At 49.5% G+C, this 24,090-nt stretch overlaps 1 protein-coding gene across 1 annotated transcript; it reads left to right on the top strand.

Annotated features, from left to right (window-relative positions):
- Window positions 1-1,864: 1,864 nt before the first annotated feature.
- On the top strand, window positions 1,865-24,052 carry Qsm (Zona pelucida superfamily protein qsm). Its single transcript, XM_076902132.1, has 8 exons — window positions 1,865-2,186; window positions 18,261-18,362; window positions 18,490-18,599; window positions 19,180-19,355; window positions 22,201-22,431; window positions 22,642-22,789; window positions 22,905-23,049; window positions 23,116-24,052. Exons 1-8 carry the CDS (start codon window positions 2,120-2,122, stop codon window positions 23,358-23,360), a joined length of 1,224 nt encoding a protein of 407 aa, XP_076758247.1. The 5' UTR covers window positions 1,865-2,119; the 3' UTR covers window positions 23,361-24,052.
- Window positions 24,053-24,090: the final 38 nt, after the last annotated feature.

Raw genomic sequence — 24,090 nt, forward strand, 5'->3', positions numbered from 1 at the left:
AACAGCCTCGGAGGCATCTCTTTAATTATCGAAGTTTTGCGCGGCTGCTACCAGAGGCAGGGGCCCAATTAGCATCGGTCCGTGGCGGTCGTTAAACGAAGCCAAACCGATTTCTCGTCGCGCGAGCGTAATCGCAATCGAGCCGGCTCGCTCGTTACGAAATCCGCGGACACTTTCACCCGGAGGGGCCCCGGGGGTAGAACGTCGCCGGGCCCCGGGTACCGTACGAGCGTGCACGAGCGTTCACGAGCGTCGACGAGCGTCTGCGCGAGGGGCAGACATCCGTTTGTCTGGCCTCGGCCGGGCCTCTGTGGCCCCAAGGCTGTTTCGCCTGAATAAATTTATGCGACGAGCGGTCCCCTTCCTCCCGCTCGGAGCTAGACGAGCGTCCTCTCCCCCTGTTCCGTTCGCTCGCGACTGCTAATGCAATAATTAATTACCGATCAACGACCGTCCACCTATAAATCATCGATCCTCTCCCGCCAGCGGTGCAGCGCCCCGCGAGAACGTATTGATTTCCAATTACCTGTTCCGGCCCGCGGATCAGCGCCCGTGGGACCGCTGGTTGGTTTATAAATAGAATGAAAAAGGGCCCTGGGAGATCTGCGGCGGTAGATTTAGCGCTGTAAACAGACACGACCGGTCCAACGACAGCGGACGAGCTGGATTTGCATAGGTTCCACTTTGGGCACTGACTCACCGCGGATCCATGTAAGGCCCAGCCGCGAGTGTCTCGTTCGACCGCACGCCTACGGCGAGGCGACTGGCGTTTCTGCCTGCGAAAAAAGAATCGCCACGACCGCGCGGGTACCAGTTGGACGGTTTCCAGATACGCGGCTCGGCTCTCGTTGGGAACATAAACACGTCGCAGGTGAAATATTGGCCCGTTTATCGGGCCCAAAATGCGGAGCTCGTTAAGTCGACGGGCGAGCAGGATTCGTGGGAGGAGGATCCTTCGACGAGGATCGTTCTCATCGATCCCGCCGCGCCGATCGATCTACATACCAATCAGGACGAAACTGCTGCAGCCTCCGCAACACCCACTTTACATTCCCGCTGGACTCTCTCGAGATTGTCGAAAGGCGGTGCCGTGAAAGCGGGCTCGTTACTTGGACTTTCGAAAACCCCGCTTTTCTCGTAGCTGAAAAAGTACAAATTTCAATAACCATTGAGTCACTTAAAAAAGTAATTATCGTAGGAACAAAAATGAATATTGTTGTAGGAAATAGAATCCTGGATATGAATGATGAAAGAAACCTGTCAGTTCGAGCAAGCTTCCAACTGTTTATAGTTAAGGGCCTGATCCTCGCAGTTCGTACGAGTCCAAGAATAAAGAATAATTTATGCTGAAGAATTCTAAGAAATTTTTATTTCACACACTCATTTGCAATAGTTCCTCTAATCGCTATCTTTGAAAAAATCCCCGTGACTCATGCATTATTTTCTCCTGTAGCCAAGTTAGACCAAAATGGACGGCAGTTACCTCGACGCCTTTTAATTCCCGCTTAGATCGCCGGAACACAGATCCAGGGATCTGGCTGTGAAAAAAAAGGCTGGTATCAGCGACGAGGTGGGTACCTGCTGCATAATGTACAGGCGGACGGATCTCACGTGCGCGCCGTTAAAAAGATGTTGCCCCGTTCCGCGTCGACGTCCGGCTGCGCGGTCTGTGGGTCCGATACGTGCCGGTCCGTAGTTCGAACTCTCCCGCCAGTGGCGCGGGCCCGTCAGTGTCTCTCGCGTACTCGCACGGGGAACAACTCGAGCACGGTTGCGCCGCGGCGTCTCTCCCCGGTTTTCCTCACCGACAGGCCTCCGTTTTCGGGTGCACCATCGAAATTCGTGTACCCTGGAACCTTGTTCTAGCGAACGAACGACGAGCCATCCGAGAAAGTGCCAGAGAACCACCGTGCTGGGACCCCAACAACGGTGGACCCACGACGAGCGCGACAATCCTCATAAATGAGACATTTCCACGGCTAGATCGAAATCCACCGTCTCGTCCCTTTCTTCCCACCTTCCCTCCCCTCTCTCCCTACATTTCCCACCTGTCCTCGTCCTCCCGTGTCACCTTTTCCCCGTCGAATTCGCGCTCAGGACGTCCAGCGAGCGAGCGAACATGGAGACCGGATCCTGGCGGCTGGTGCTTTGCTGGATATGCGTCCTCGGGGCAACGCGAGCGAACGGTGAGCATGGTTTTATCGTATCGAACGCAGGTTCAGCTGCGTTCTGCCTGGGAAATGGGACGCGTCCCGAATTTTTCGTGCTACGCGAAACGTCACGTGGAGAGCGGATGGCGTGGCTCAAGGCCGACGGACGTTCACTCGCCTCGTCCATTTGCGCGGACGACCTCGCTGTTTCGATGCTCCCGTGGATCTCTCAGCGACTCGCGTTCTTTTCCTCCTCGTTGTACGTTCAGCGAGGCTACGCGGCCTGTTTCTCGCCCGGTGCAACGATTGGGGTGATGCCACTGTTCCCTCGCGAGGTTAACGGAAACGCGGCCGTGGTCGTGGCGCGATCTTAGTTTCAAAGAGGCGGAGGAACCGTCAGGTTTCTCCGTTTAGTAAGAAACCTCCGTCCTGGGTCCAGCTGTCGTAAGGGAGAAAGTGGCGGTGCGTTACGCAAGGATGCCAATAATCGCGAGAACGGAAAATTGCGTCACTCGGACAATGACGAGGTTCGATGAATCACGTGACCAGGCCCCTCGTTATTCATTCGAACAGCACGCGAACGCTGCTTGTCTTCGCGGCGAAAGCGAGGCGTTCGTGGATGCATCGGTAACGAATTAATTGTACCGCAATGGCCGCGAGGTCGCGGTTTGATTTAGTGGCGCGAGGGTTTTTTTGCGTAATCAAACGCGAGGCGAGTGGCTGTCGATTGCTTCCTGCCTGTAATACGTTTCTTAGCGTCGATCGCAAGGTTCGCAGAAGGGTTCAGAAGGTCTCGTAGGTCCGAGTTTCGTCGCCAACGCGACCAATCTGAGTCGAAACTGGCTACGCGAGGATTCCTTCGACCGCGCGAAAGAAAGGGAACGCGGGCAGGAAAGTGATTTTCCACGCTTCGCGTGGAAGCTCGCTCCGTGACTCCTTTCTGTCTCGAAAATCCACGAGTCCCGACGGACTCTCGAAGCCAGATCCAGAATGCTGGTCGCGCTGAAGGGTCTTAGGGACTCGTTCACCTTGCTGCTTGCATATGGAACGAGTCTACAGCGATTTAACGGGGGAAAGAAGCAGATACTGCCGTTTGTATTCCATTCTTCTGTCCTCGCTGCTCTCGAATTCGAGGCACGCGGTGGATCGAGGAAATGGAAGGTGAAATTCGACCCAACTGGAACGCTTTCGTCGCCGTGCATTTCGTTTCGGCTTCCTCGAGGATAATAGGCTGCTGGTCTTTTTATTTTCCCTTCGAAAATGGACGTGGGAGGAGTGCCGCGTTTCTTGGTCACGCCGTGGGAATAGAATTTGTAGTACAGTGTGCACTGCAAAGGGTTCCGGTAAAAATACAAACTGCGCGTCGTTACTTGAAACGAGGAAATCTGCGAAGAAACCGCCTCGACTCGCGGATTCAATATCCTCTCTTGTGGTCGACGGTTCGAAGTGGAAGGAAATGAAAACTTGAGGCAAGAAACGCGTTCGATCGCGGGCTAAATCGTGTTGCGCGATTAATCTGAAGTGGCTGGATAGCAGGCTGTGGCTAGATTAGATGGCGATCGTCGTGGTTTCCATCGTGGGATCGAAAATTGTCGAATCTCTCGTAGAATACAAAATTTTCTTTAACTGTATAAAACAGAACACTTTTATTTGCCACAAATCTCAACATCGACAAAAATCGCAACAAATGACTTTCGTAGGTTCACTTTGAGAACAGAAAACGATGAAGTAAAAATTACTGAAGGATAGTAACACGATTAATAACCAAATGAACAGTAATCACCTGCGTTTAATGTTAAATAGAAGAGAAAGAAGACCTCGCTGCGAAGTTTGCATTGTAATTCATGCGTTCGACGAACAGCGTCGTTAAGTACACATTGATGTAGTCCTATTGGCCGCCATTACGGTCCCGGCGATCGTTTAAGAGAAATAATTAGAATACGTACCGTGGATGGATCGGTGGCGTGGGCGTAGAAATGGAGAGCCTCGCTCGAAACACGGTGAATGGGTACAAATAAAGCGAGAAGAAAATTGAGAGGACACGGAGCTCGCAGCGACGTGCGTGCGACAGAGTCCGAGGTCGCGTCGCATTTAATTGCGAGGCGTCGCCTCGCGATCGACCGCTCACCTTGTATACGAAATGAGCGTTCGCGGAAAAGTGAATCACGTGGGTTGTCGCACGGAGTTCGAGTGAACCTCGCTTCTACAGAAATAAACATTCCCAACAAATATACATTTAAATAATTTCTTCAAACTATACATTTGCATGTAAATAATTTCTATACAAATATATACATAAATAATTACAATCAAAAGTATCATATCATAGATAAAACATATGCTCTCCATTTACAAAATTGTAATAAACATTAAAAAAAAATAATACAGTCTGGAGAAGCGGAGTTGAATCGAAATCGCAGGTGAAACAACGTAAGCAAAAATAAGATGAAACGAACACGGTGGTAGAGCATACTATCGTTTAACAAATGGCCGTTTCAAGCGCGGATAAACTGTTGATTAAAGCGGTGGTAACAGCCGTGGTGGACGCGCTGTACTCTAAGATTCGTCACAGGAAGGGCTCGCGGTACCGGTCGCGTAACATCCGGCGTGACAAACGCGTGGCATTTCTATCGAAAGGTAAAAGCAAACGTCGCGGGGAAGGGCGAGGAAAGGCGAAACGAGGGGTGCAGAGGATGGGATAACGCCGTGGCCCTGATGGAGGATGCTGAGAATGCGGGAAGGTGGAATGGGAATCGGTTGGCGGTAGTCAGAGTGGGAGTGAGGAATCGGCTGGGAGAGGCCATAGGAAAACCGGTTGCCAATCTGCACGGACGTTGGACATCGTCGAGGAGAGCGGTGGAAAGGCTAAAAAGAGCGGCACTCCGGTTTTCAGCAAATCGATCCGTCGTGCGATCGATTTTCATCGATTTTTACCTAAGACCACCGTGGACGAGCGTGTTAAACAAATGGGAATACGCATCTCGCATTTCATTTCGTTTCATTATCGTACAACCGTGTTAAATGGCGGTTGTCGATGGTTGTCGGAGAATTATCGCGATTTTTGCACGATCGATCCCAGCGGTTCACTTTTGCTTTTAAATTAGCATGGCGGATGAAACGAGCGGGAGAGGTACGCGCAAACACAGCTCTTCTGTAACGCGAGTGATTCGTTTCCAGTTGCTAATGAGGGTCCCTCAATTGGAAGCGTAAAAATATTCCCCGCGATCCTCGTCACCGATCCAGTTTGAAATTTAAACGAGCTCCAAGAATTCGAGATCGGACGCTCGATCGTCGATCTCCTTAGATGGTTCAGATGTCGATCGATCGATCATTCGACCGCTTCCTGCGGACTAATAGCTTTTATTAGACGGCGCTCGTGAAATCGAATTATTAATTTCTTTTTCCGCGCTGCTGATAAACGATCTTGAAAAAAAAAGATTGATCGTATCTCATAGAAACTGGAAATTTCAAACGAATCTGTTACACAACGATCGACGCATTTCTTATTCGAGATTACGTCGTCGATCGACGTCGTGTCCGCCTTTTTGGTGAACGTTTCAGGTTAGCGATCGACAGGAACATTTCTCCGCTTCTTTTCCAGCGGGAGAAGCGTAACTGGGTCTTGGCTGGAAGCTGGTTTCTCTCGAGGACTGTTGAAATTTACGGTTCGACGACGGAACCGTGGTTAACGCGCTTAGCTGCTCGCAGGGAACGATCACCAGGAGGATCGTGATCTTTGACACGGAATCGTTTACGTTTATGTCCACGTTGCACGTGTGACGGACCCGTTGATGGAACGACCGTGCCGTCCATTCTTCTCCCGTTCGCCTCTTCGGCACTGCGCGCCATACTGACCAGGGTTATCCCGTCGTAAATGTTATTCACCGCGGAAAGTTTTACTGGAAACCGGCCGTTAGATTCCTGAACACTCGAAGATACTCGTTAACGCTCCATCGCGCCTATTTGGAATTTATGCAATGCTCGTTTCAGCGAAAAGAATGAGAATTAGGTGTTCTTCGATCCTCAAGAGTAAAAAGAAATGGAACTGCTTTCGGCAAGAGACGCGCATAGAATAATTTAGAGAAAACAGGGGTTGTTTGATCTCGATACGAGTGGTTATCTATGGTTATCAACTCGTGGTTAATTCATTAGTCAGAATCTTCGAAGGATACCATCGGCGACCTCTCGATTTTGGCGGATTTCTTCGCCTCTGTGGTTCACGCGGCTGTCCCTCCGACCAAATATGGCGGATACCGGTCGGACCACTCGCGGTGTACGCGTGTCGTGTCACCGCGAATGCGTGGGCACGTTGTGCGTGTGGAGACGACGAACAGACAGGAGCACCCACGGGCGAATTCCTGTCTTTCGTCCCCTCGATACCGTATAAGCCCCACGAAGGTGAGGCTCCAGGCAAAAATCTCTCTCATCGGTACCTCGCCTCCGTTTTAGGCTGCGAGTATCTTCTTGCGAGACTGCGAAGCGACGATTGACACGTAAAGAACACGTTGACCTCCTACTTAAGTCGATCTTCTGTCCATGTTTCACGCCTCCATTAACCACAGCCTTATTAAGTCACAGTAGCTCGTCATTCTTCTAAATCTTTCGTAATTAACAGAAATATCGTTTCTTCAATGTCGATCACAATACGCAGGATATTGAAACGATTAGTAAATGGTAATTGAAACGTGATGTCGTCCTTCGATTGGACTGGACTCGCGTATTGCGAGATCAAAAAGGTCCATTAACCGCAGCCTTATCAAGTCACAAGTCGCTCGTCATTCTCCTAAATCTCTCGTAGTTAACAGAAATATCGTTTCTTCAATTTCGATTACAATACGCAGGATATTGAAACGATTAGTAAATGGTAATTGAAACGTGATGTCGTTCTTCGATTGGACTGGACTCGCGTACCGCGAGATTAAAAAGGTGTCGTTCAATGAGTTCAGTAGTTCAACTCCAAGGCTTCCTACTCAATGGATCTACGTAAGTCAATCAGTTTGATCTTGCGTCGCGTACAAATAGGCGATTTTCAAGAAAGTACCATTGGTCGCGTTTTTCTTCGCACCAGTACGCTTCCCTCAGTTTCGACCGCCATAAATTCGCCCCGTCGGCTGGTTCTCCTCGCTCCGCTGGAACAATCGCTTACCCTGTCGATCCGTCTCATTACCAGCGCTCGAGCCACCTCTGCAGACCGCCGCGACCGTTCGTTTTCGCGATTGATAATGACCGAACGAACGTGAGAGAGCACCACGAGCTCGCGTCTCGTTATTGGCTTGGTTCACGCACTCGTTCGAGTCATTAATCACTCCGCCGCCCCTCGTCGATGGTCCCCGTTATTTCCGAAAACCGACCAGTCATCCGTAATTCATCGAGCAGAGACGGTATTCCGATTGAGGTTGACAGTGGCCTCGAGCGAGCGACTCGAGCGAACGCGATTCGCTCCTCGACGCCAGGCTAACTCTGCTTCGTATTTTAACGTACCCTGAGCAGCGTGCAAATATCTTCCGGCTTCGATAGAAACCGATTCTCCCCCTGTATATAACGTCGCGTGTCCACTTGTTGCGTATCCTCGTCGTCGCGTATCACAGTTCCGTATCGCCGCGGATGGTAGCAGTCGCATCGTCGCGTATCAAAACGCGACACCGCGTTGATACGATTGAGGTATCGCGGAAGCCTTCGCGGAGAAACAAGCCGCGATCGCGAGTCGATAGTCTCACGGCGAGTTTTATCGTTTACTCGCAGAGACCAGAAACATTACGATCGGGGGAAACATTAATAAACCGATCCCGCGGGTTCGACCACGGCCCGCGAGGTGATCGTACGCGCGACTCGCGATGAAAATCGTGATTAATGAGGAATTAATGTTAACGAACGTGATAATTACGATGGTATTCGAGAGGAAGTGCCATAACGCGAATGGAATGGCCCCCGATCTTGATGTAATAAAACTGGAAACACAGGCGAAAGTCCTGCTCCGCGCGCGAGACGCCTCACAAAGCGAGGAGGGAGAAGAGAGAGAGAGAGAGAGAGAGAGAGAGAGAGAGAGAGAGAAAAAAAGGAAGCACGCGAGGATTTCCTCGATCAGATACGAGAGCGAGAACGGTATAAAAAGAGGCGACACAGGCTGTAAACTAACGGCAATGAAACGGCTGGTTAACCAAACTATCCTTTTCTTATCTTCGCCATCCAATTAATAAGGAATCGCGAGAGAACGATTATAACGGTCGTTAATGAGCCGCGTCCGTGCAAATTCACGACTCGTTGGACCACTGGGAACAATGTGTTGGCGCACACCGTGTGATGGATTGCGACGAGCCGGACGCGGTTACAAGCGTTACCGCTCGCGTAAAAACCGATCCGCGAGCCGATTGATTGAGAGAGAAGCCACGGCCTGTCTCGTTTGAATTTATTAGCGGGCAATTAGCCAGATTGCCGAGCGTGACGGTGCTCGTTCGCGCTGCGAGGATGGTCGCGGTGAATACTCGATGTTTTGACGACTTCCAAGCTTACGAGCGCCGCATTAGCCGCGATGCAAAAAGCCTGCCCCCGAGTGGCGCGCCATCGCGCGTTCCTCCGCGAGCGTTCGAGTCGCGGCTGAAACCCATGCACAGCTTTCCAGACGTAACATCGCTCGCGAGCATCCGCTCCTTTCGACTGGTAAATGTATCAGAAAATTCCGCTGTTCCGCCGCTGATATCAGCGGCTATAAATCCGCAGCGATTTAAACGGAGAAGAAATTTCGCATCCCTCTTCTGTGAGTCGTCTAACAAAATTGATGCGCTGAACAATCTCTTCTTTTCCAACAGACAAACCATTTTTTAACAAGAAGAGTTACTCTTTGTGCAAGTTTTACAAATAATTACTACCCTTGTCTCTCTTTGGCTGTTCTTAGAGTTGAACTCAATAACAACCCCTGAATTTTTCTAAAATCGCACAGATATGAACGTGTACTAATATTTAGAACACAGACTGTGCTTTATATTCTCGTCGAACAGCTATCGCGGATCGTAGAAAAGGGAAACGAACGAATGGCGGAGACGCGAGAGGTTAGGGACGTCGTAGAATCAACGAGGAAAGGACGAACTCGAGGAAACAATTAAATCCACCGATCAGATAAGTCCGCGAGTATCCTCTGGAAAATGTATTCCGTGCCGGGGTCGAGAGCACCACAAACTCTGGATAATAAAGCGGTGCCGGAAGTCGCTCGGAGATAGATCCAGCGCGATTCGATATCGCGACAATGACAGCGCGAGGAAGTCTCGTCGGACGACAAAGGATTATCCTGAACCGCGGAACAACGTTACAACGTTCCCATCTCGCGTGAAAGAGACTTATTACCATGACATTGCGCGCGCTAATACGATGTACGGTTTCATCGGGGCTCGATCCGTTTTCTCTTTCCACGGGCGAGCAACGGAGTAACAAAAAATAGCAGGAGAGAAGAGAAAAAAAAAAAAAAAAACACGAACAACGTGATCGTTCGTCGGAGATGAGATTCCGTTACGCGTCGGTGGTAATTAAGGAATCTCTGACCCTGTTGAAATCGCGATCGTCGAAAGAATGCCGCGGATGCCTCCCGATGAAAAATCGACGCCGCTCGTTACGTTTCGCGTGGGTATTATACAGAGTGGTGTTTCAGTGAGTTATGGAGCAGACAGGGAGATTTACTATGGAGATCCACGGAATATAAGAATACGCGTTTATCGTGGAAATTTATGTTGCGAATCATCAGTGTTCCGCTCGTGGTATGCATTAGGAAACTTGGTTGAAAATTCGATTTCCAGAGTCTCTCATCTCCCTAAAACAATTCACTGTACATCCTCTTACCCGATAGAAGTCAAGATGGTGTATTGCTATAAATTCTCTTGATACACGTGACAAGTAAAAGTGGAGGATTAGAGAATTAGAAGTATCGATTTCGAAGGTGCAACAATGGAAAAGCGAAACACGGAAACGTAACGACGCGTGTGAACGTCTTATGGTCTTATGCACCGGCGATCCGAGGCGTAAAATTGTTTAAATAATCGTGCGCGCCGCGGATCGGCGATTTAATCGCCCTACAGATTACCGAAAATGTGCATAACGGTAATCGCTGGGTACGCGCATAATTCGTGCACGGATCGCCGCCATGATAAATTATTCATTCTGCATTTGGCGCGCGCTGTTGCACCTTGCTCCTTGCGCCGCATGTGTTTCGTGACTGACCCTTGCCGGCGACCAATCCCCCGCTGTCATTTGCATCCTCGTAGCCTGGACAATTATTTCTTCGAATCGTGAAAACGAATCGACAGCTCCCTCCTTTATCTCTACTCGCGAGGCTCGCGCGGGAACCAGTCGGGTTTAATGCGATCTCGAAAACGATGTACGGGCCGGATACCGGTCCATCGAGGACCGCCTCGTTACCCTCCGCGTTTCTGCAGTTCGACCGCGTATCGATAAGGAACTCGTCTGTATTCCAGAGACACAATTTCCCTAGGATTTCTGTGATTCGAGCTGCCCGTGTCAGCATGTAGATGGCCGGCTTCTATATGCGACGCACGATCGATCGCTTCCGCGCAATCGATTACCAGCGTCATGGGTGAACAGCATCGGTGATGTAAACGATACACCTCGTACCACCGAATTCCAAGGGTAGCTCGATCTTCGTGGCGATCGTTTGCCCACGATTTGTTCGCATCCTTCCAGTGTGGATAGTAGAGCTGTTTACATGGTCCTCGCGATCGATTATGGGCAGCGTATACGAGGACATCTTAGAATCTGCACTTTCTGGGCTCTCTCCCTCGTATCACCGCCTGGATCTCTGGGTTTCTCTTCGTTTCTCCGTTGCGTTGGTTGCGAAACGAGTTCAGCAATCGTCTCGTACGATCCACTGGTTCATTTTTGTACCTTCGAAATCGCCAGAGCGATGTTTAGAAGCGAACTATCCCGTGTCGCGTAATAAACCGGCGCTCGGTTAATACCTCGGTCACGATGAGGGCACCACGCGTCCATTTACACCCGCCGCGACGCTTAAACGCGTCAGTCAGAGAGTCTCGCCCCGCAGCGTCGTTTTAACCACCAATACGAGGCAGAAAATAGCGAAACGCGTGGCTGGGATTCCACACCGTGGCCCTCTCTATTTCACGGCAATCTCGCAGCGGAATCTCGCCGGCGATTTATCGAATGATGAACTCCTTTGCATGCTCGATACGATTAAGGAGGAATCACTTAACGTTTCCACCGCCGTCGAGGCCGCCTGTTCATCTCGCGAACCGGTTTCTTACTTTCGGTTACGCAACGTTCAGCCAACATCGAAAGAAACCGTACTCGGATAAGGATCAGCGAGCTTCCAGGAGTCGAGCGTCATCGGAATTTCGTGCGAGCCGATATCGATCGGTTACGGTGAACGTTTAGGCGGTCCCTGTGTGTCGATACGAAGACGATCCCCTAACCCCCCCCTCGTTTACTCTGGTCCTATCGACGGAATCGAGGACCGCTAATGATCCACCGATGATCAGTGATTTACCGCTGGCAGCCCGTTGCATCGTCGTGGCCCGGTGCAAGGAACCGGAATGAAATCACCGTTAACCAGTCCGCTCCTCTTTTATCATTCTCGCGGTCAACCTGCCTCGCATCGATTACCAACTTTCGATCCTGTTACGCACCCGTTGCAACGCTAATCCCGGGGCCATCGACGCGGCGTCGTTTCGTTGGACCGTCTAAACACGCGAGGCTCCCACCTGGGTCTTTATTAAGTGGGATACTGGCGAACGATGCGATCTACGTGTGTTATATCGTTGACTTACTTCAGTATTTTGAGCGATGCTTCGTTTGAATATCGAGACACGTTGGATTTGGTAATTACGTGTGATTAGAGAGGCGAGGGTACTGAGAGAGGGCGCGGTGGCGCTCAGTTGATCTTGATGGAATATTTCAAAGCTAAATCAGCGGTGGTTTGGAATAACTGAATCGCACTTTTTTAGTCCTGGTGGAGCTGTCAAGCGGTGCGCTAATAGTTGGAGTCTATTGCTAGATAGTATGACATATGGTGCGGTTTAAACGGACGTTAATGCGCGCTCGCTCGACAGGTGCTCCTCAAGTCGTTTTTCACGCCAAAAAACGAAACCTCGTTATTCTCGATTTTCGTCTTATTTCGGCCCGCGGAGTTTAAGTTTCTCTTTTTTTTTCTCTATCTTTCTCTCTCTCTCTGTTTCTTCTTTTCCTTTTTTGCCGCCACTGCGCGAGCATCCCGTCGGATATGGCGGCCAGGAATTCTAATGGCGCTCGTTCGCTGGCATAGCCGCGGCGATATACCAGATATCGCAAGAAGTGCCTGGCGTCAAAAACGGCAGGCGTAAAAAGCGACAATGGCAGTCGCGATTGCCGACGGCAAGTAAGCGAGGGAAAAAGGACCGTTCGGAATCCTACGTTCAGATTACAGGCAGGACGGAATCTCGCGCGTCACAGCCCGCAAAAATCGCGGGGAAAGAATAGGAGACGGACTCAGCCAGATGCCATGTGCCGCCACTCGCCTACAATAGTTAATAGTTAAGCGGAAGTGGAAATTGCACGCTCGTCTTTTTCTGTCCCAACACTCGGTAAAACGCATAGACGCGCAACTGTTGCGTCGTCCTGCGGGAAAATGACTCGCGGTGACGCGTACAGATCGTCGAGTGACTGCTGTTCTATGTAAAAGTGCTTGAATTATACAGCAAGCGAGAGAGAGAGGGAGAGATAAGTGACGTTTGTATTAGTACGAGACGTTGGATCGCGAATGTGCGAATTTATTTGCATAACTGGGGAAACGTGGGCGGCTGTTTAATTAACGTTGCGCTTAACGGTGGTCGTGGTTACGCGGCTACACTTGCAGCTCTTTCGAAATTGTGGCAATTAATATCGCACGTTCTTTAATTACCAACCGATGTAACGCTTCGCGCGACCGATAAGGCTCCCTTTCCGTCGCGTCGATCCGCGAGACCGCTTCATTTCCAGGTCCCAGCCGTTGGGAACACGCTTAGCATCGGCTTAGCGGTCTAACTGTAATATCGAAAGCGTATCGATTTATCGAGCGATGTGCGCTATGCCTGGAAGCGGAAGTGGTAAAACGGAATGACTTAAAGGAACGACCGTGGCGTTATTCACCTGGCTGCGACGAACTCGATCGTGACGATCGTCTTTGGCGGACGCGGTGTCTCCGAAAACTGTCTCCGCGATTGCCGCAACGATCGACGGGGGGTGCTGCACCCCTGCTGGCTGTGTACCGTTCGATGCGATCGCTGTGCCGTATAACGATCGTTGTTAGTTCATCGTCACGATGCAGATCGTGGAACGACCGGTGTAACTGCGGTCTTGGATATCTAATCGACCCTAATTTACCATTCGACGAGAGTTCCTCGATATTTTTTTTCAGGAAGTTAACGTTTCTATTCGTACCATAAAACTGTGAAGACAACGACTCCTGCGCATCTGCATAAATTTAGTTTTAAGTATTTTTCCTTAAAAATATTTCCTTCTTACAATTAACTATCGGTACGCAGATTAATTAGCCATAATTGTGAATAACAATAGCAGAATTTACAAATTTGTTTCTTAAAAAAAAGAAGGAGAGGATGGTTGGATGGAAAAACGTCGAAGGATCGCGCAGGGGTTAATATCTCGTCGGCGAAATGAAACGACTCCGCTCTTAGCTGGTGGGTAAGCCTCTAATTGCAAGGCGCGATCGATTTCTCACGCGAGTTGCTCTACATCCACGCGAAAAGGATAACAGCGTGCAGAAAACACGCCCACGTGCACACGGGCTTCCTGCTCGGCTGATTTTCTTCGCTACCGACTATTTATCGACCAGTCATCGACTGGTTTAATTGCTGGCCGGTGAAATTTTCCTGGCCTCAATAGCTTCTCCGTATTTTACGAGGTTCACGATTAACAGGCTGCCCTTTTCGACCACGGCCACCTCGTTCCGGGTACAGTTAACACCGCATGGACGACGGAACGCGAATGTTAATGGCGCCGCACCGGATTTCCACCCTTCCGCGTCGCCGCGTGCCTTACGCGGGAAATGGGGTCGAATGCACCGTTCGTTGTTGGGAAATCCACGGCCACGTGACGGTACTGAAACGCCTCTAGCCGTCAGAGAAATTTCAATTAATCCTAGCCCTCAGGAATAATCGTGCGCGGATATGGTCGCACCGGTGTGGTCGTTGAACAATTTTAATAACGCTAAGCAAGGATATAAATTTAATTAAGGATATAATAACGTTAAAGAGGAATACATTGAACATCTCGAAGGCTAGAGAGCTCGCGTAGATAAAATCTGTGCGCCGTCAAAAATTATGGCATACTATAACGCATATATCCCATCTACATAATTGCACACTTTTAACGCATTAATTAGTTATCTCTCTTAACTCTTAACTCTTAACTACAGCGCAATTATAAAGGTTATTTTTGCTTGCACCTTAATTTGCTATTCATCAATTCTGAATCGCTGTTTAAAAATATCGTACAGTTCCCTGCGATCGAGGGCGACTTGGAACCGGAAGCTTCTTAACCCCCAAAACGGTTCACCTCACGCGAAGAAGGCATTCGAAGGAATATCCAGCTTTACTGTGGCTAGATCGACTATCAGCGATCTCGGACCACCAACGTCTAACATCTCGACGGATTAAATCTCGACGAATCGATCTCAGCCCCCGTTCCTCCTCAACGCTATTCATCCTCGATCCGCGAACGGTAGCAGCTCGCCCAACCTGACGCACGCCGCGGCGCAGACGACGCGTAATTACTCGCTCTCGCCTTAGCACACCTCCTGTAACGGCTCGAGATTATTGTAATTCCCCTCTACGATCGTACGTAGCGGTAATTTCCATCGATTCCTGCGTGCTCCCTGGCAATTTCGCGGGACAGTCGAAGAAAGGTGGCACGGCCGACAGAGACGGAGACCGGAAAAGGTGAAACCCTCCGGGGTAGGGGGTACCGCCGCGGATCCAGAGAAAAGCATTAGCGATGCATCGTACGTCTGCCATCGACAGTGAAACCGGTCACCGTTTCTCTTTCTTGGGCTCGCGTGTTGTCGACGGGAACACGAGGAATAAAAGCAGCGGTAGAGGGGAGGGCGAGGGGGGGCTGCTGCTCGCGAGCCTTGTTGCGGATCTACGAATCTGCCTTCGCGTATCATACACGTTATCCACGTCGGATCTCGAGTCGAAACAAAGATCTTCTATCGGCGATCGACGCGGGGGGATACCGGTTGCTGAGTCACGATCGGAGAGAATACGAGGTCAGAGTTGCTGGCTCTGTCGTCGGGCGGATTGGTCCCGAAGCGTGTGGAAAATCGTAACGATCGAGACGATGGGACGCTTGTTGCAATTAACCGGGGAAACGAGGTGAGACGCGTGAAAAGATGTTGCTGGTAGATATCCAGTTACAGATCGAAGTAAATGAAGAGATGAGAAGCTGGCTTCGTCGTTTGATTGACAAACGGATGTGCGAAGCGCAAAGAAAATTTGAATCGCCATCGTGGTTGCGATTAACGAGTGTCGTAGACGCGGATGCGTGACACGATATCATTGTGCGAGTGGAAAAATACATTGGGTGTATCACACTTTCGCAGATCGATCGTAAGTGTTGATCTTTTGAAGATACGAGGCAGAAGGGTGAGAAGGGGTGAGAGAACGAAGAGGAGGAAGTAAAACGCGGTGGTAAAAGGAGGTTGCAGAGGAGCGGAATTCTTAAAGAGCGTGGTGATGCGTGCTTCTCGGTTTTAACAGCGGAAAAGAGCGCAGGACGGGATCAGGGACCGGTGAGAGGGTGAGAATAACGAAGAGGAGAGGTACAAGGGTCACGTAGTCCCTCTTAGCGGCGTCAAGGAATCGTTCGTGGAACGGAGAACCAACGGCGTTCGGACGAAACGATTACCGGGTAACGAAAGCGGATCCCTATCGGCGGCATAAATTACGAAGACAATGGGCGCCGAGTGTCCGAACCGGAGGAACGCGCGAAAAAAAAAATAAATAAATAAAAATGCTCGCCCCTTCTTTGGAGGACCCTGAGCGAGGTTCAAGACAGAGGTGAAAAAAAAGCGGGGAAAAAACTGAAACAGGAAGTCGTTCGCGCGTCTGACAGCGAGGATAAATAAATGACATCTCGAACAACGTGGGAGAGAGGGAGAAAAAAGGACGGAGAAACGGGAGGTGCGGGATCTCTCGCGATGGGGACACTGTACGACGTTGCGAGGACGCTGATCAAAATGCGAATGAGACAGGGAGAGTGAGAGAGAAGGGTATAGAAGCAGCAGCGGAGGAATGGATAAGAGCGAAGAAAAGGAAGAAACGCGAACGATCCTCGACATGGCAGTCCGGCTGGGAATCTTCGAACCTGGTGCCCGGAGGAGGAGCGAGTAAAAGAAGCGCACCGGTGGTAGGGCAAAAACGTAACGGATGTCGAAAATGCAAAAAGGAGAGGAGAAGAAGAACGGGGCGGAAAGAAGGAGGAGAAGAAGAAGAGAAAGAAGAGAAGAAGAAGTTTAAGGTCACGGACCTCCGTTGAAAGATGGCTCGAGGATCGTACAGGTGGTTGCGCCGGTGCCTAGGGAGAATCGCTTTAAACTCGCTAATGGAAACGACCGCCAACCCTGGCTGCTATTTGAAAGTGACATAATGTGCAGTCACGTAATTTGCGCGTTAATCGCGAGCTGATGGACGCGCGGCAACCGTGAATAACCATGGGGACACGAGCTGCGCGGATAATGTTTCATCGTTCAGAGATGTCGCGCGTCGCGACGGGTCAGAGGTCAGGTCTGAACTGGAAACGGAAACGAGAGGAGACATCTTTCCTGATGGAAAATTGCGACGCGTCACGAGACCTTTCGAGAAAATTCCACGTTCAGACTTCGCAGTGGATGCTCGTTGCGTTATCGTGACGATCTGAAATGGTTGATGGTCGACGAATACGCGTCTACACTCGTTGCGTGTCCCTCTGTCGTATCATCGTTGCGTATCGATATGATCAGAGCGTTGCATCGTTTCGTATCATCCAGTCTGCGTTACCATGGAACGATGAAACGCGATACGTGGATGCGTTAGGGTATTCGTCAAACTTTCTCGAGGTCTGTTCTCCCTCGTCGCGGCGGATGGTACGTCGCGTTTCTTAACGGCGTGCTGCGCGCGTGACGATGATACTTTACCATGAGTTATTACTGGATCCACGTAGCTGACTATGAAGTGCACGCGCCACGTCCCGTAGAGATATCGCGCTTGTTGCCGAGATCAACGCCTGGAATTATGTACGAAACGACGTCCGCGATATTACTGGCGAAGTATACAAGGCTGCTGGGTGAAATCATTTACCACCGTTCCTCAGGCTTTGCAGAGTGAATTAACCGTGCACGTCCCAATTAAACACTTAGCCAACTGTTATTAATTCGATAGAAAGGCTGATCGTACTGTCAGTCCAATACAAGAAGTGAATACATGACCATGGAATGGATTAATCAGATTCAGACAGATATCGACATCTCTAATTAGAATTTCTTCATTTCTCGCTGTTTGGTAAAACGTTTCGAGCAATGTAAATGGATGATTTCAAGCCATTACGAGGACATTAGTCGCGAACGGTGAAAGTATCTATCGTCGAGTTCTGCGAATAAAGAGGGTCGTGCCTAGTGGTAAGTACGTCAGCGTTGGTCTCTTCAGCTGGTCGCTTTTCAAGGTCGGTACGTTTACTACTTTATGGGGCAATTACCGTGGTATACTGCAAGTTAGTTTGCGGCTACGTCGCCAATCCGCTTCTTCTTTCCCTCTGCGTCCATCGCTCGTGCTCTCTGGCTCCTCTCGCAATTCTATCTTCTCATCTACCGCAGCAATGTTGTACCATGGATATTCAATATCTGTCTTTGCCTCGTGGCTATTTACAGTCGTTCTCCGTTTAGCAATTAATTTCTTATCATCAATAACCAGTAAAAAGAGTTACGCGTTTGATAGCCAAGCGTGTTCCGATTCACACGATGTCGTCCAAATGTATGACACACGCGGTACACGTGATTACAATTAAGCGAGTATCTCGATACTTTTTAATGGCGATGTATATACGCTTGTCGTGTCCCAGAAGTAAACTCTGGTCTTCTGATTTCAGTCCAGAGCAAAGTGAGGTGCTCAGAGCAGTGGATGGAGGTTGACATCGTGAGGAGTAGCCCGCAGGCGAGGATATATCTGCAACAGATGAAGGACTTTCCAGGTAAAGATCGAGTTTTCATTGTCCGCTGAGCCATCCGCTCGAATACCCACGACGTAGAGTAAAGAAAGCGGTGAGCGATGAAGGTGCACGCGTACTTTGTTGCGCTGATACGTGTCTGCTTTTACAGACGAGGCCTGCAAACCTCAGTTGAGCAACGGCGTCGCCACGTTCCGATTGCCGCTCCTGGAACAGGACATGTTGCGATGCGGTATCACGAGAGTCGTTAACAAAGTCACGGTAGGGCATAATTACCAGTCTGATGGCCGATAAAATTGCGGAATAGCTACGACTTAAGGAACAATTAAAGTGATGAGTACCTCGAGTCTTGACCTAACCCTAGAGCTGCCGAGCTCTCTCGATTGGTCGTAAGAAATACGAGGGGGAGCGAAGCTAAACTCTTACTCCGCAGCGTTAATCCTAAAAAGATATCGTTTCTCAAAGAAATTTCTGTAAAATTTACATATCCTCGAGACGCGTGTGCAACTTGTCGCAAGTTGTATCGCAGCGTATCGAAATGCATTCCATTACGATACAAAATGGTACGCGATGATACGATAAGAGGATACGAATCGACAACAAATTTTATAGAACTTTCATTCGAGTAAGCTAGGATGCAATTTCCCAGTTGAGCGTTGCATTCGATTAAGGAGAGTCGGAATCGAGTCCGGTAACCCAAACGAAAGATACGAACGCGTCGATCTCTGTACTTACTCATTGCAAACGATAAGTCGTGGCGACTCTGCTCATTGTTTCCGCCCGATCGAGGATACCACGGGGCCCGTAGAAAATTACAGCGTGCATGTGTAATGATACACAGGGTCAGAAGGTGTATTTTCATCGAATAATAGTGGAGGAGCCAGCGGATTCCAGCAAGCACACGTTCACCGTGAAGTGTGTTATCACCGAAGTCGTCGTGAAACCAGCCATCTCGATCGCAACGAATCACACAGCGGTACGACGCAGCGTCCTGCCAGCAGGCTTTCAAGAGCCCGAGTGAGTTCATCTTCCATCTTAATATTCACTTTCCACGGTGGTACGCGTCGTCCGTGGCCCCAGCGTCAAGTTCATCCGGTAGGACGCGGCCCTCTATCATTCTATTGCGTGCTCGTTCGCGCGTTGACGTTTGTTTACGTTTACAGTTTCGCGTGGATTATCTGCAGGTAGAAATCGTGCCTCCTATACGACGCCAGGCGAATTACACGGGCGCGTTTCTAACAGCTGGCAAACGTGCCTAAGCGGCCGCGCGACCGTTGCGTATTCTCATCAAGGACAGCGTCCGTTAATAGACTTCGAGTAGTAATCATGCCCCGAGTAATGGATGGAATTCTATTCGAAACTTTCGTCCTCGCGTTGAATAGAGAATCGTCGACTGTTTTGTGAAACGATCGGAATTTCGAATCGACTCCTCTCTGTACAGAGTTAACGTTGGGGACGTTAACGCTTCAACTTTTTCGCAGATGTTGACTTAATAGTCACTTTGCAATCGAATAATTAAAGATTTTAAGAATTGAGCAATAATAATTTCATAGCTAATTCAGTCCTGCGGGTAAATGAAAATAGATCGAATCGATTTCTGTCTCCATCCATCCGTATCATGAATTTTACTCCACGATAATTTATAATAAGCGGCTGAAACTTTCCATGCTAGGGGTGCAGTGAAATAAGATGGTGTCTGGTCAGACAAGGCGATCGCTGCTGGCTCGCAACAAGCAATTAATCGCAATCGCCCTGACAGGTGGCAAAACTGATTAATCAAAAGGGGAAACGTTAGTCTCTCGGTCTGTAAAATGGAACGGAGCCACGGAAATAGTGGTGTACGCATAAGTGAACATCGCTGATATACTATTGACAAGCTGTTGCGTTCGTTCACCCTTTAATTGGAGCAAGACGAGCCGGCTCAGGTTCAGATTATATATTTCCAAATGGCTCGTTCAATGCAACCTACAATTTCGAAATAATTGCGGGGGAAACAGTATCAATTCATAGAAAACAGTAACGGTATGGGAACAAGGAGGCCAAGGCGTCCATACCACGGATAACAGGACGCTCTGTACGATAAAAAATAATTCGACTCGTTGCTTTTAACCTTTTTTCGGTCTTTCGATCGTTTTGGTCCTCTAGATTTTTTAAAACATGGCGGTTTCCCCTTCTGGAATGAAAAAATATCGTTTATTTCAGTTGATTCTTCGATAAGCTATAAATGAGTCATCATAGCCGTTAGTTATCGATGATAACCTATGTAATCAAGCGTTGAAGAACCTGAAACGTAATTTTAACCGCTCGCACGTGATTCCAACAAAATCTTCACCCCTTTTTCCCTTCGCTCGATAAAAGTCACTTCGCGGAGTCATTCGTATTCCACGCGTATTCTCTGTAAAACGTTCCAGCTGGCGCGCGACCATTCAAGGAGATCTTTTTGTTTGCCTCGAACATGTAAATGTCGCTTAAGAGACACTAACGACCATTACGAGGCGGCCTCGGCGTTTCTCAGCGTTAAACTGTCTGTATGAACCTCGTTTGAATAAACTTAGCCGACTCGGGACTTTTCTTACGTTTCGTCCTCGTAATCGCTTTCGATTCCCCTCGATCATTTACAATATACATACCTTGAAACGTGCTGAACTATCATTCAGAGCGATCGTCGATCCTTGACAGCCGAACAACTTCGAAATTTCATTCTACACCTTTAATAACCGCACAGGAGGATTCAATATTCGGTCGTTTTTAAAGGGATTATCGAATAAATTTTCCACGAGTCACAGTCGGAGGCCACTTCACTTTGCATACCAGCCGGACGGACGGCAGAAAACTCGCAACGTAATTTTAGCCAGCGAACGACGCGAATACGGCTGTCAGAGTTATCCTCTTCCTGTTTCCCGTCGACGAAAGTCACATCGCGAAACGGCATTCTTCCCAAGTACACTCTCCGCGACTCTCGCTGTCGTACCAAACGCGCGGCTAATTTTTGCCCGCTCCTCGGCCGGTCCCCGTTCCACGGCGTTAATTTATCGCCGCCAATCGATCGTGGCCCGTGCTCGTCTCCGTTCCGCGGATTCCTCGGATCGCCAAGCGTCGCCCCTCTCGGCCAGGAAACCGTAAAATCTTCATTGTCGAATTATCGCGCGGTATCTCGCGTGACTGATACAAACGTATCGAGCAACGGCGGTATGAAATTCTTTTCTCGATCCTGATCGCCGTTTCTGGTTCCGCGGAGCCGATTGGATTGCGCCTGGTATCGCTGTCAGCATCAATCGATTATCCGTAGGCGATCGAATAGTAAGAATGGCGGAGATTTCTCGAATGCCCCGCGATCTGTTGTCCATTCGAGCGCAGGTTACAGCAGAGGCGCAGAAGAAAAGACCGTCGCCGAACGGAACCTTCATCGCCGCCATTGCTTTGTTTCGCCTTCATCATCGTCGCCTGATTCCGGTACCGTTTCCAGCCGGCCGCGTACAATTTTTTTTCCCTTCCACCGCGGAAGCGGCGAGCGAGTCTCTGCGAACGCAGAAACGCGATTCAGGTCGTTGATAAGATTCGATGATCGTCGAAAGTAGCACGGGTCATGGTTCATCAGCAGTTCTCCACGTTCTTGCGTCCTGTAAACGGGTTAATGGTTACGTAGACAGTTGATTGTCCAGTGAATCATGTAGATTCGACTCGTGTCCGAGATGCCGTTTGTTCGCCGCTTTTTTCGCCACCTCAAATTGCACTCGCGGCATTCAAACAGCATCTAACAACCGTTTCACGACTCAATCGTGAATAATGCTTTTTTTTGCGCGCCCGCGCGCGAGCGAGGTGAAAAAGAAATTTAATGCGCCTCTTTCGCTTCCTGTAACAGGGTGATTGACATCAGAGGGGAGATCTCCGAGTCGGCACCAGTACCGATATTGGGGGTCGGCGTCAGGCAAGGTGAGAACCTCGTCACTGGAGAACTGAACGTCAGCCCAGGCACGCCTCTACAGATGGAGATATTCCTGGACAATGGCTCCGCGCCTGTATACGGGCTGCTGGTCACCTATATGTTGGTCACTGACACCAAATCGCAGGAGGAAACTATCATCATCAACGGGTAATTGGATTTCAACGCTGTTACGGTCTTTAAAGAATTGCTGTTATCAACAGTAATTATGCGAGTCGATCTGTACATCGCGTCGGAAGAAAGGGATTTTATTTGTTTCTTTTTTCGAAGCGATATAAACGCACGATTGAAACGGAAGAAGCTTCGAGGCCCGTAGTAGCTAAATTCTACATTTCAATATTTTTGTTCTTTTATCATCAGCTGTTCCGTGGACCCGTATCTGTTCGAGAACTTCAACACCGTGGACGGCGACTTCCTGACAGCGAAATTCCGAGCTTTCAAGTTCCCAGAAAGCACTTACGTTCAGTTTCGCGGTACCGTTAACGTCTGCTTGGACAAGTGCCAGGGGGTACGTCAATCCTCTCGTGACACACGCGCGCCACCATTAAACGGGCCTTGTTCCTCTTTGAACTCTCGCTGTTCGTAGCTCCGTTTCACTCACCGGATCGTTCCCCATATTTCAGATCGAGTGTAGCAACGGGCAAGTAGGATTCGGCAGAAAGAGGAGGGCCATCGAGGTTTCCAACAACGACAACAACAAGCTGTTCGAGGTGACCATGTCGGCCCTCATCAAAGTCGACTTCGAGAAGGACGCGGTGGTGGACAAAGGTAAATCGGTTGACGCGTTCTCGGCCCGGTTTCACCTTCGTTTAATGGCGATTCTATATTTCGCAGCTCTGTCGGAAATGTACATCAGAAGGGGCAAGAACAGGACAAGAGCCAGGGCGGTGATGGCGGAGGAAGTCAGAGAGCAGCCGTCTCCCACGACGATCAGGACGGAGGAGAGAGCTTTCATAGCGCAAGAAGTTAAGGAACAGTTCAAGTACAAGGTTACCGAGGCGGAGATGAACGGCTCGTCGTGTAGAACGGCGCTCCTGCCCTTTGTCCTCGTTCTTCTCTGCCTCTGCAGATTCCTGTAGGATCCGTACGTTGATGAACGATCGTTGGTTGTAAATAGGGAGCATCTTGAGAACCGGCGACGGACCGAACTTCTAGCCGGGTATATTAGTAGAATTTCCTTCCTCAATACACGGGAAGAAAGAACGACCGTGCGTTCATTTTGTGTGATATCGAATCAGTTAACCATCAAGCGTCCCTTCCGGTTAACATTGTCTGAGAGTTCTAGCGGCTTGGACGATGCTTCAGACAGTGTTAACAGGAAGTATCACGGATTATCGCGAAAGCCTAGAGGAAATACGATCGATCGGTCGAACGATTATAAGGGTCACTCTGTAAGGGAGAATATTCGCAATGCTTCGATTCTGGGTTCTAATTAATACGCGCTCGAAGGAACTTCTCCGCTCTGCGACCGCCGAATTTTCACTCATCCACGTTCTCGTAATCCGCATTGTTTCGCACATTACCCAAGCTGTAACGCTCGCGAGTAACCGCATAACAAATACAGCCGCTATACTGCCAGACGAAAATTGGCCTTTGCGAGCGGAGATCGCCGAAGAGACCTAGTCGCGCGGCGTGGTGTAACAAACGCGATGTGACTTGAGCAACCTAGACAATTCCGAGGCAATTAATCGCTGCTATAATCTCAATATAATTATAACGGAACGCGGAAAGTGTAAAATAACTCTTAATAAAGCAAGAGGGAACACGCGGAGACGCGTGCTCGTTTATTCGCCTCCGCGGCGAGGTGTC

This window comes from Xylocopa sonorina, chromosome 9, assembly GCF_050948175.1.
Source record: "Xylocopa sonorina isolate GNS202 chromosome 9, iyXylSono1_principal, whole genome shotgun sequence".
Taxonomy (NCBI): domain Eukaryota; kingdom Metazoa; phylum Arthropoda; class Insecta; order Hymenoptera; family Apidae; genus Xylocopa; species Xylocopa sonorina.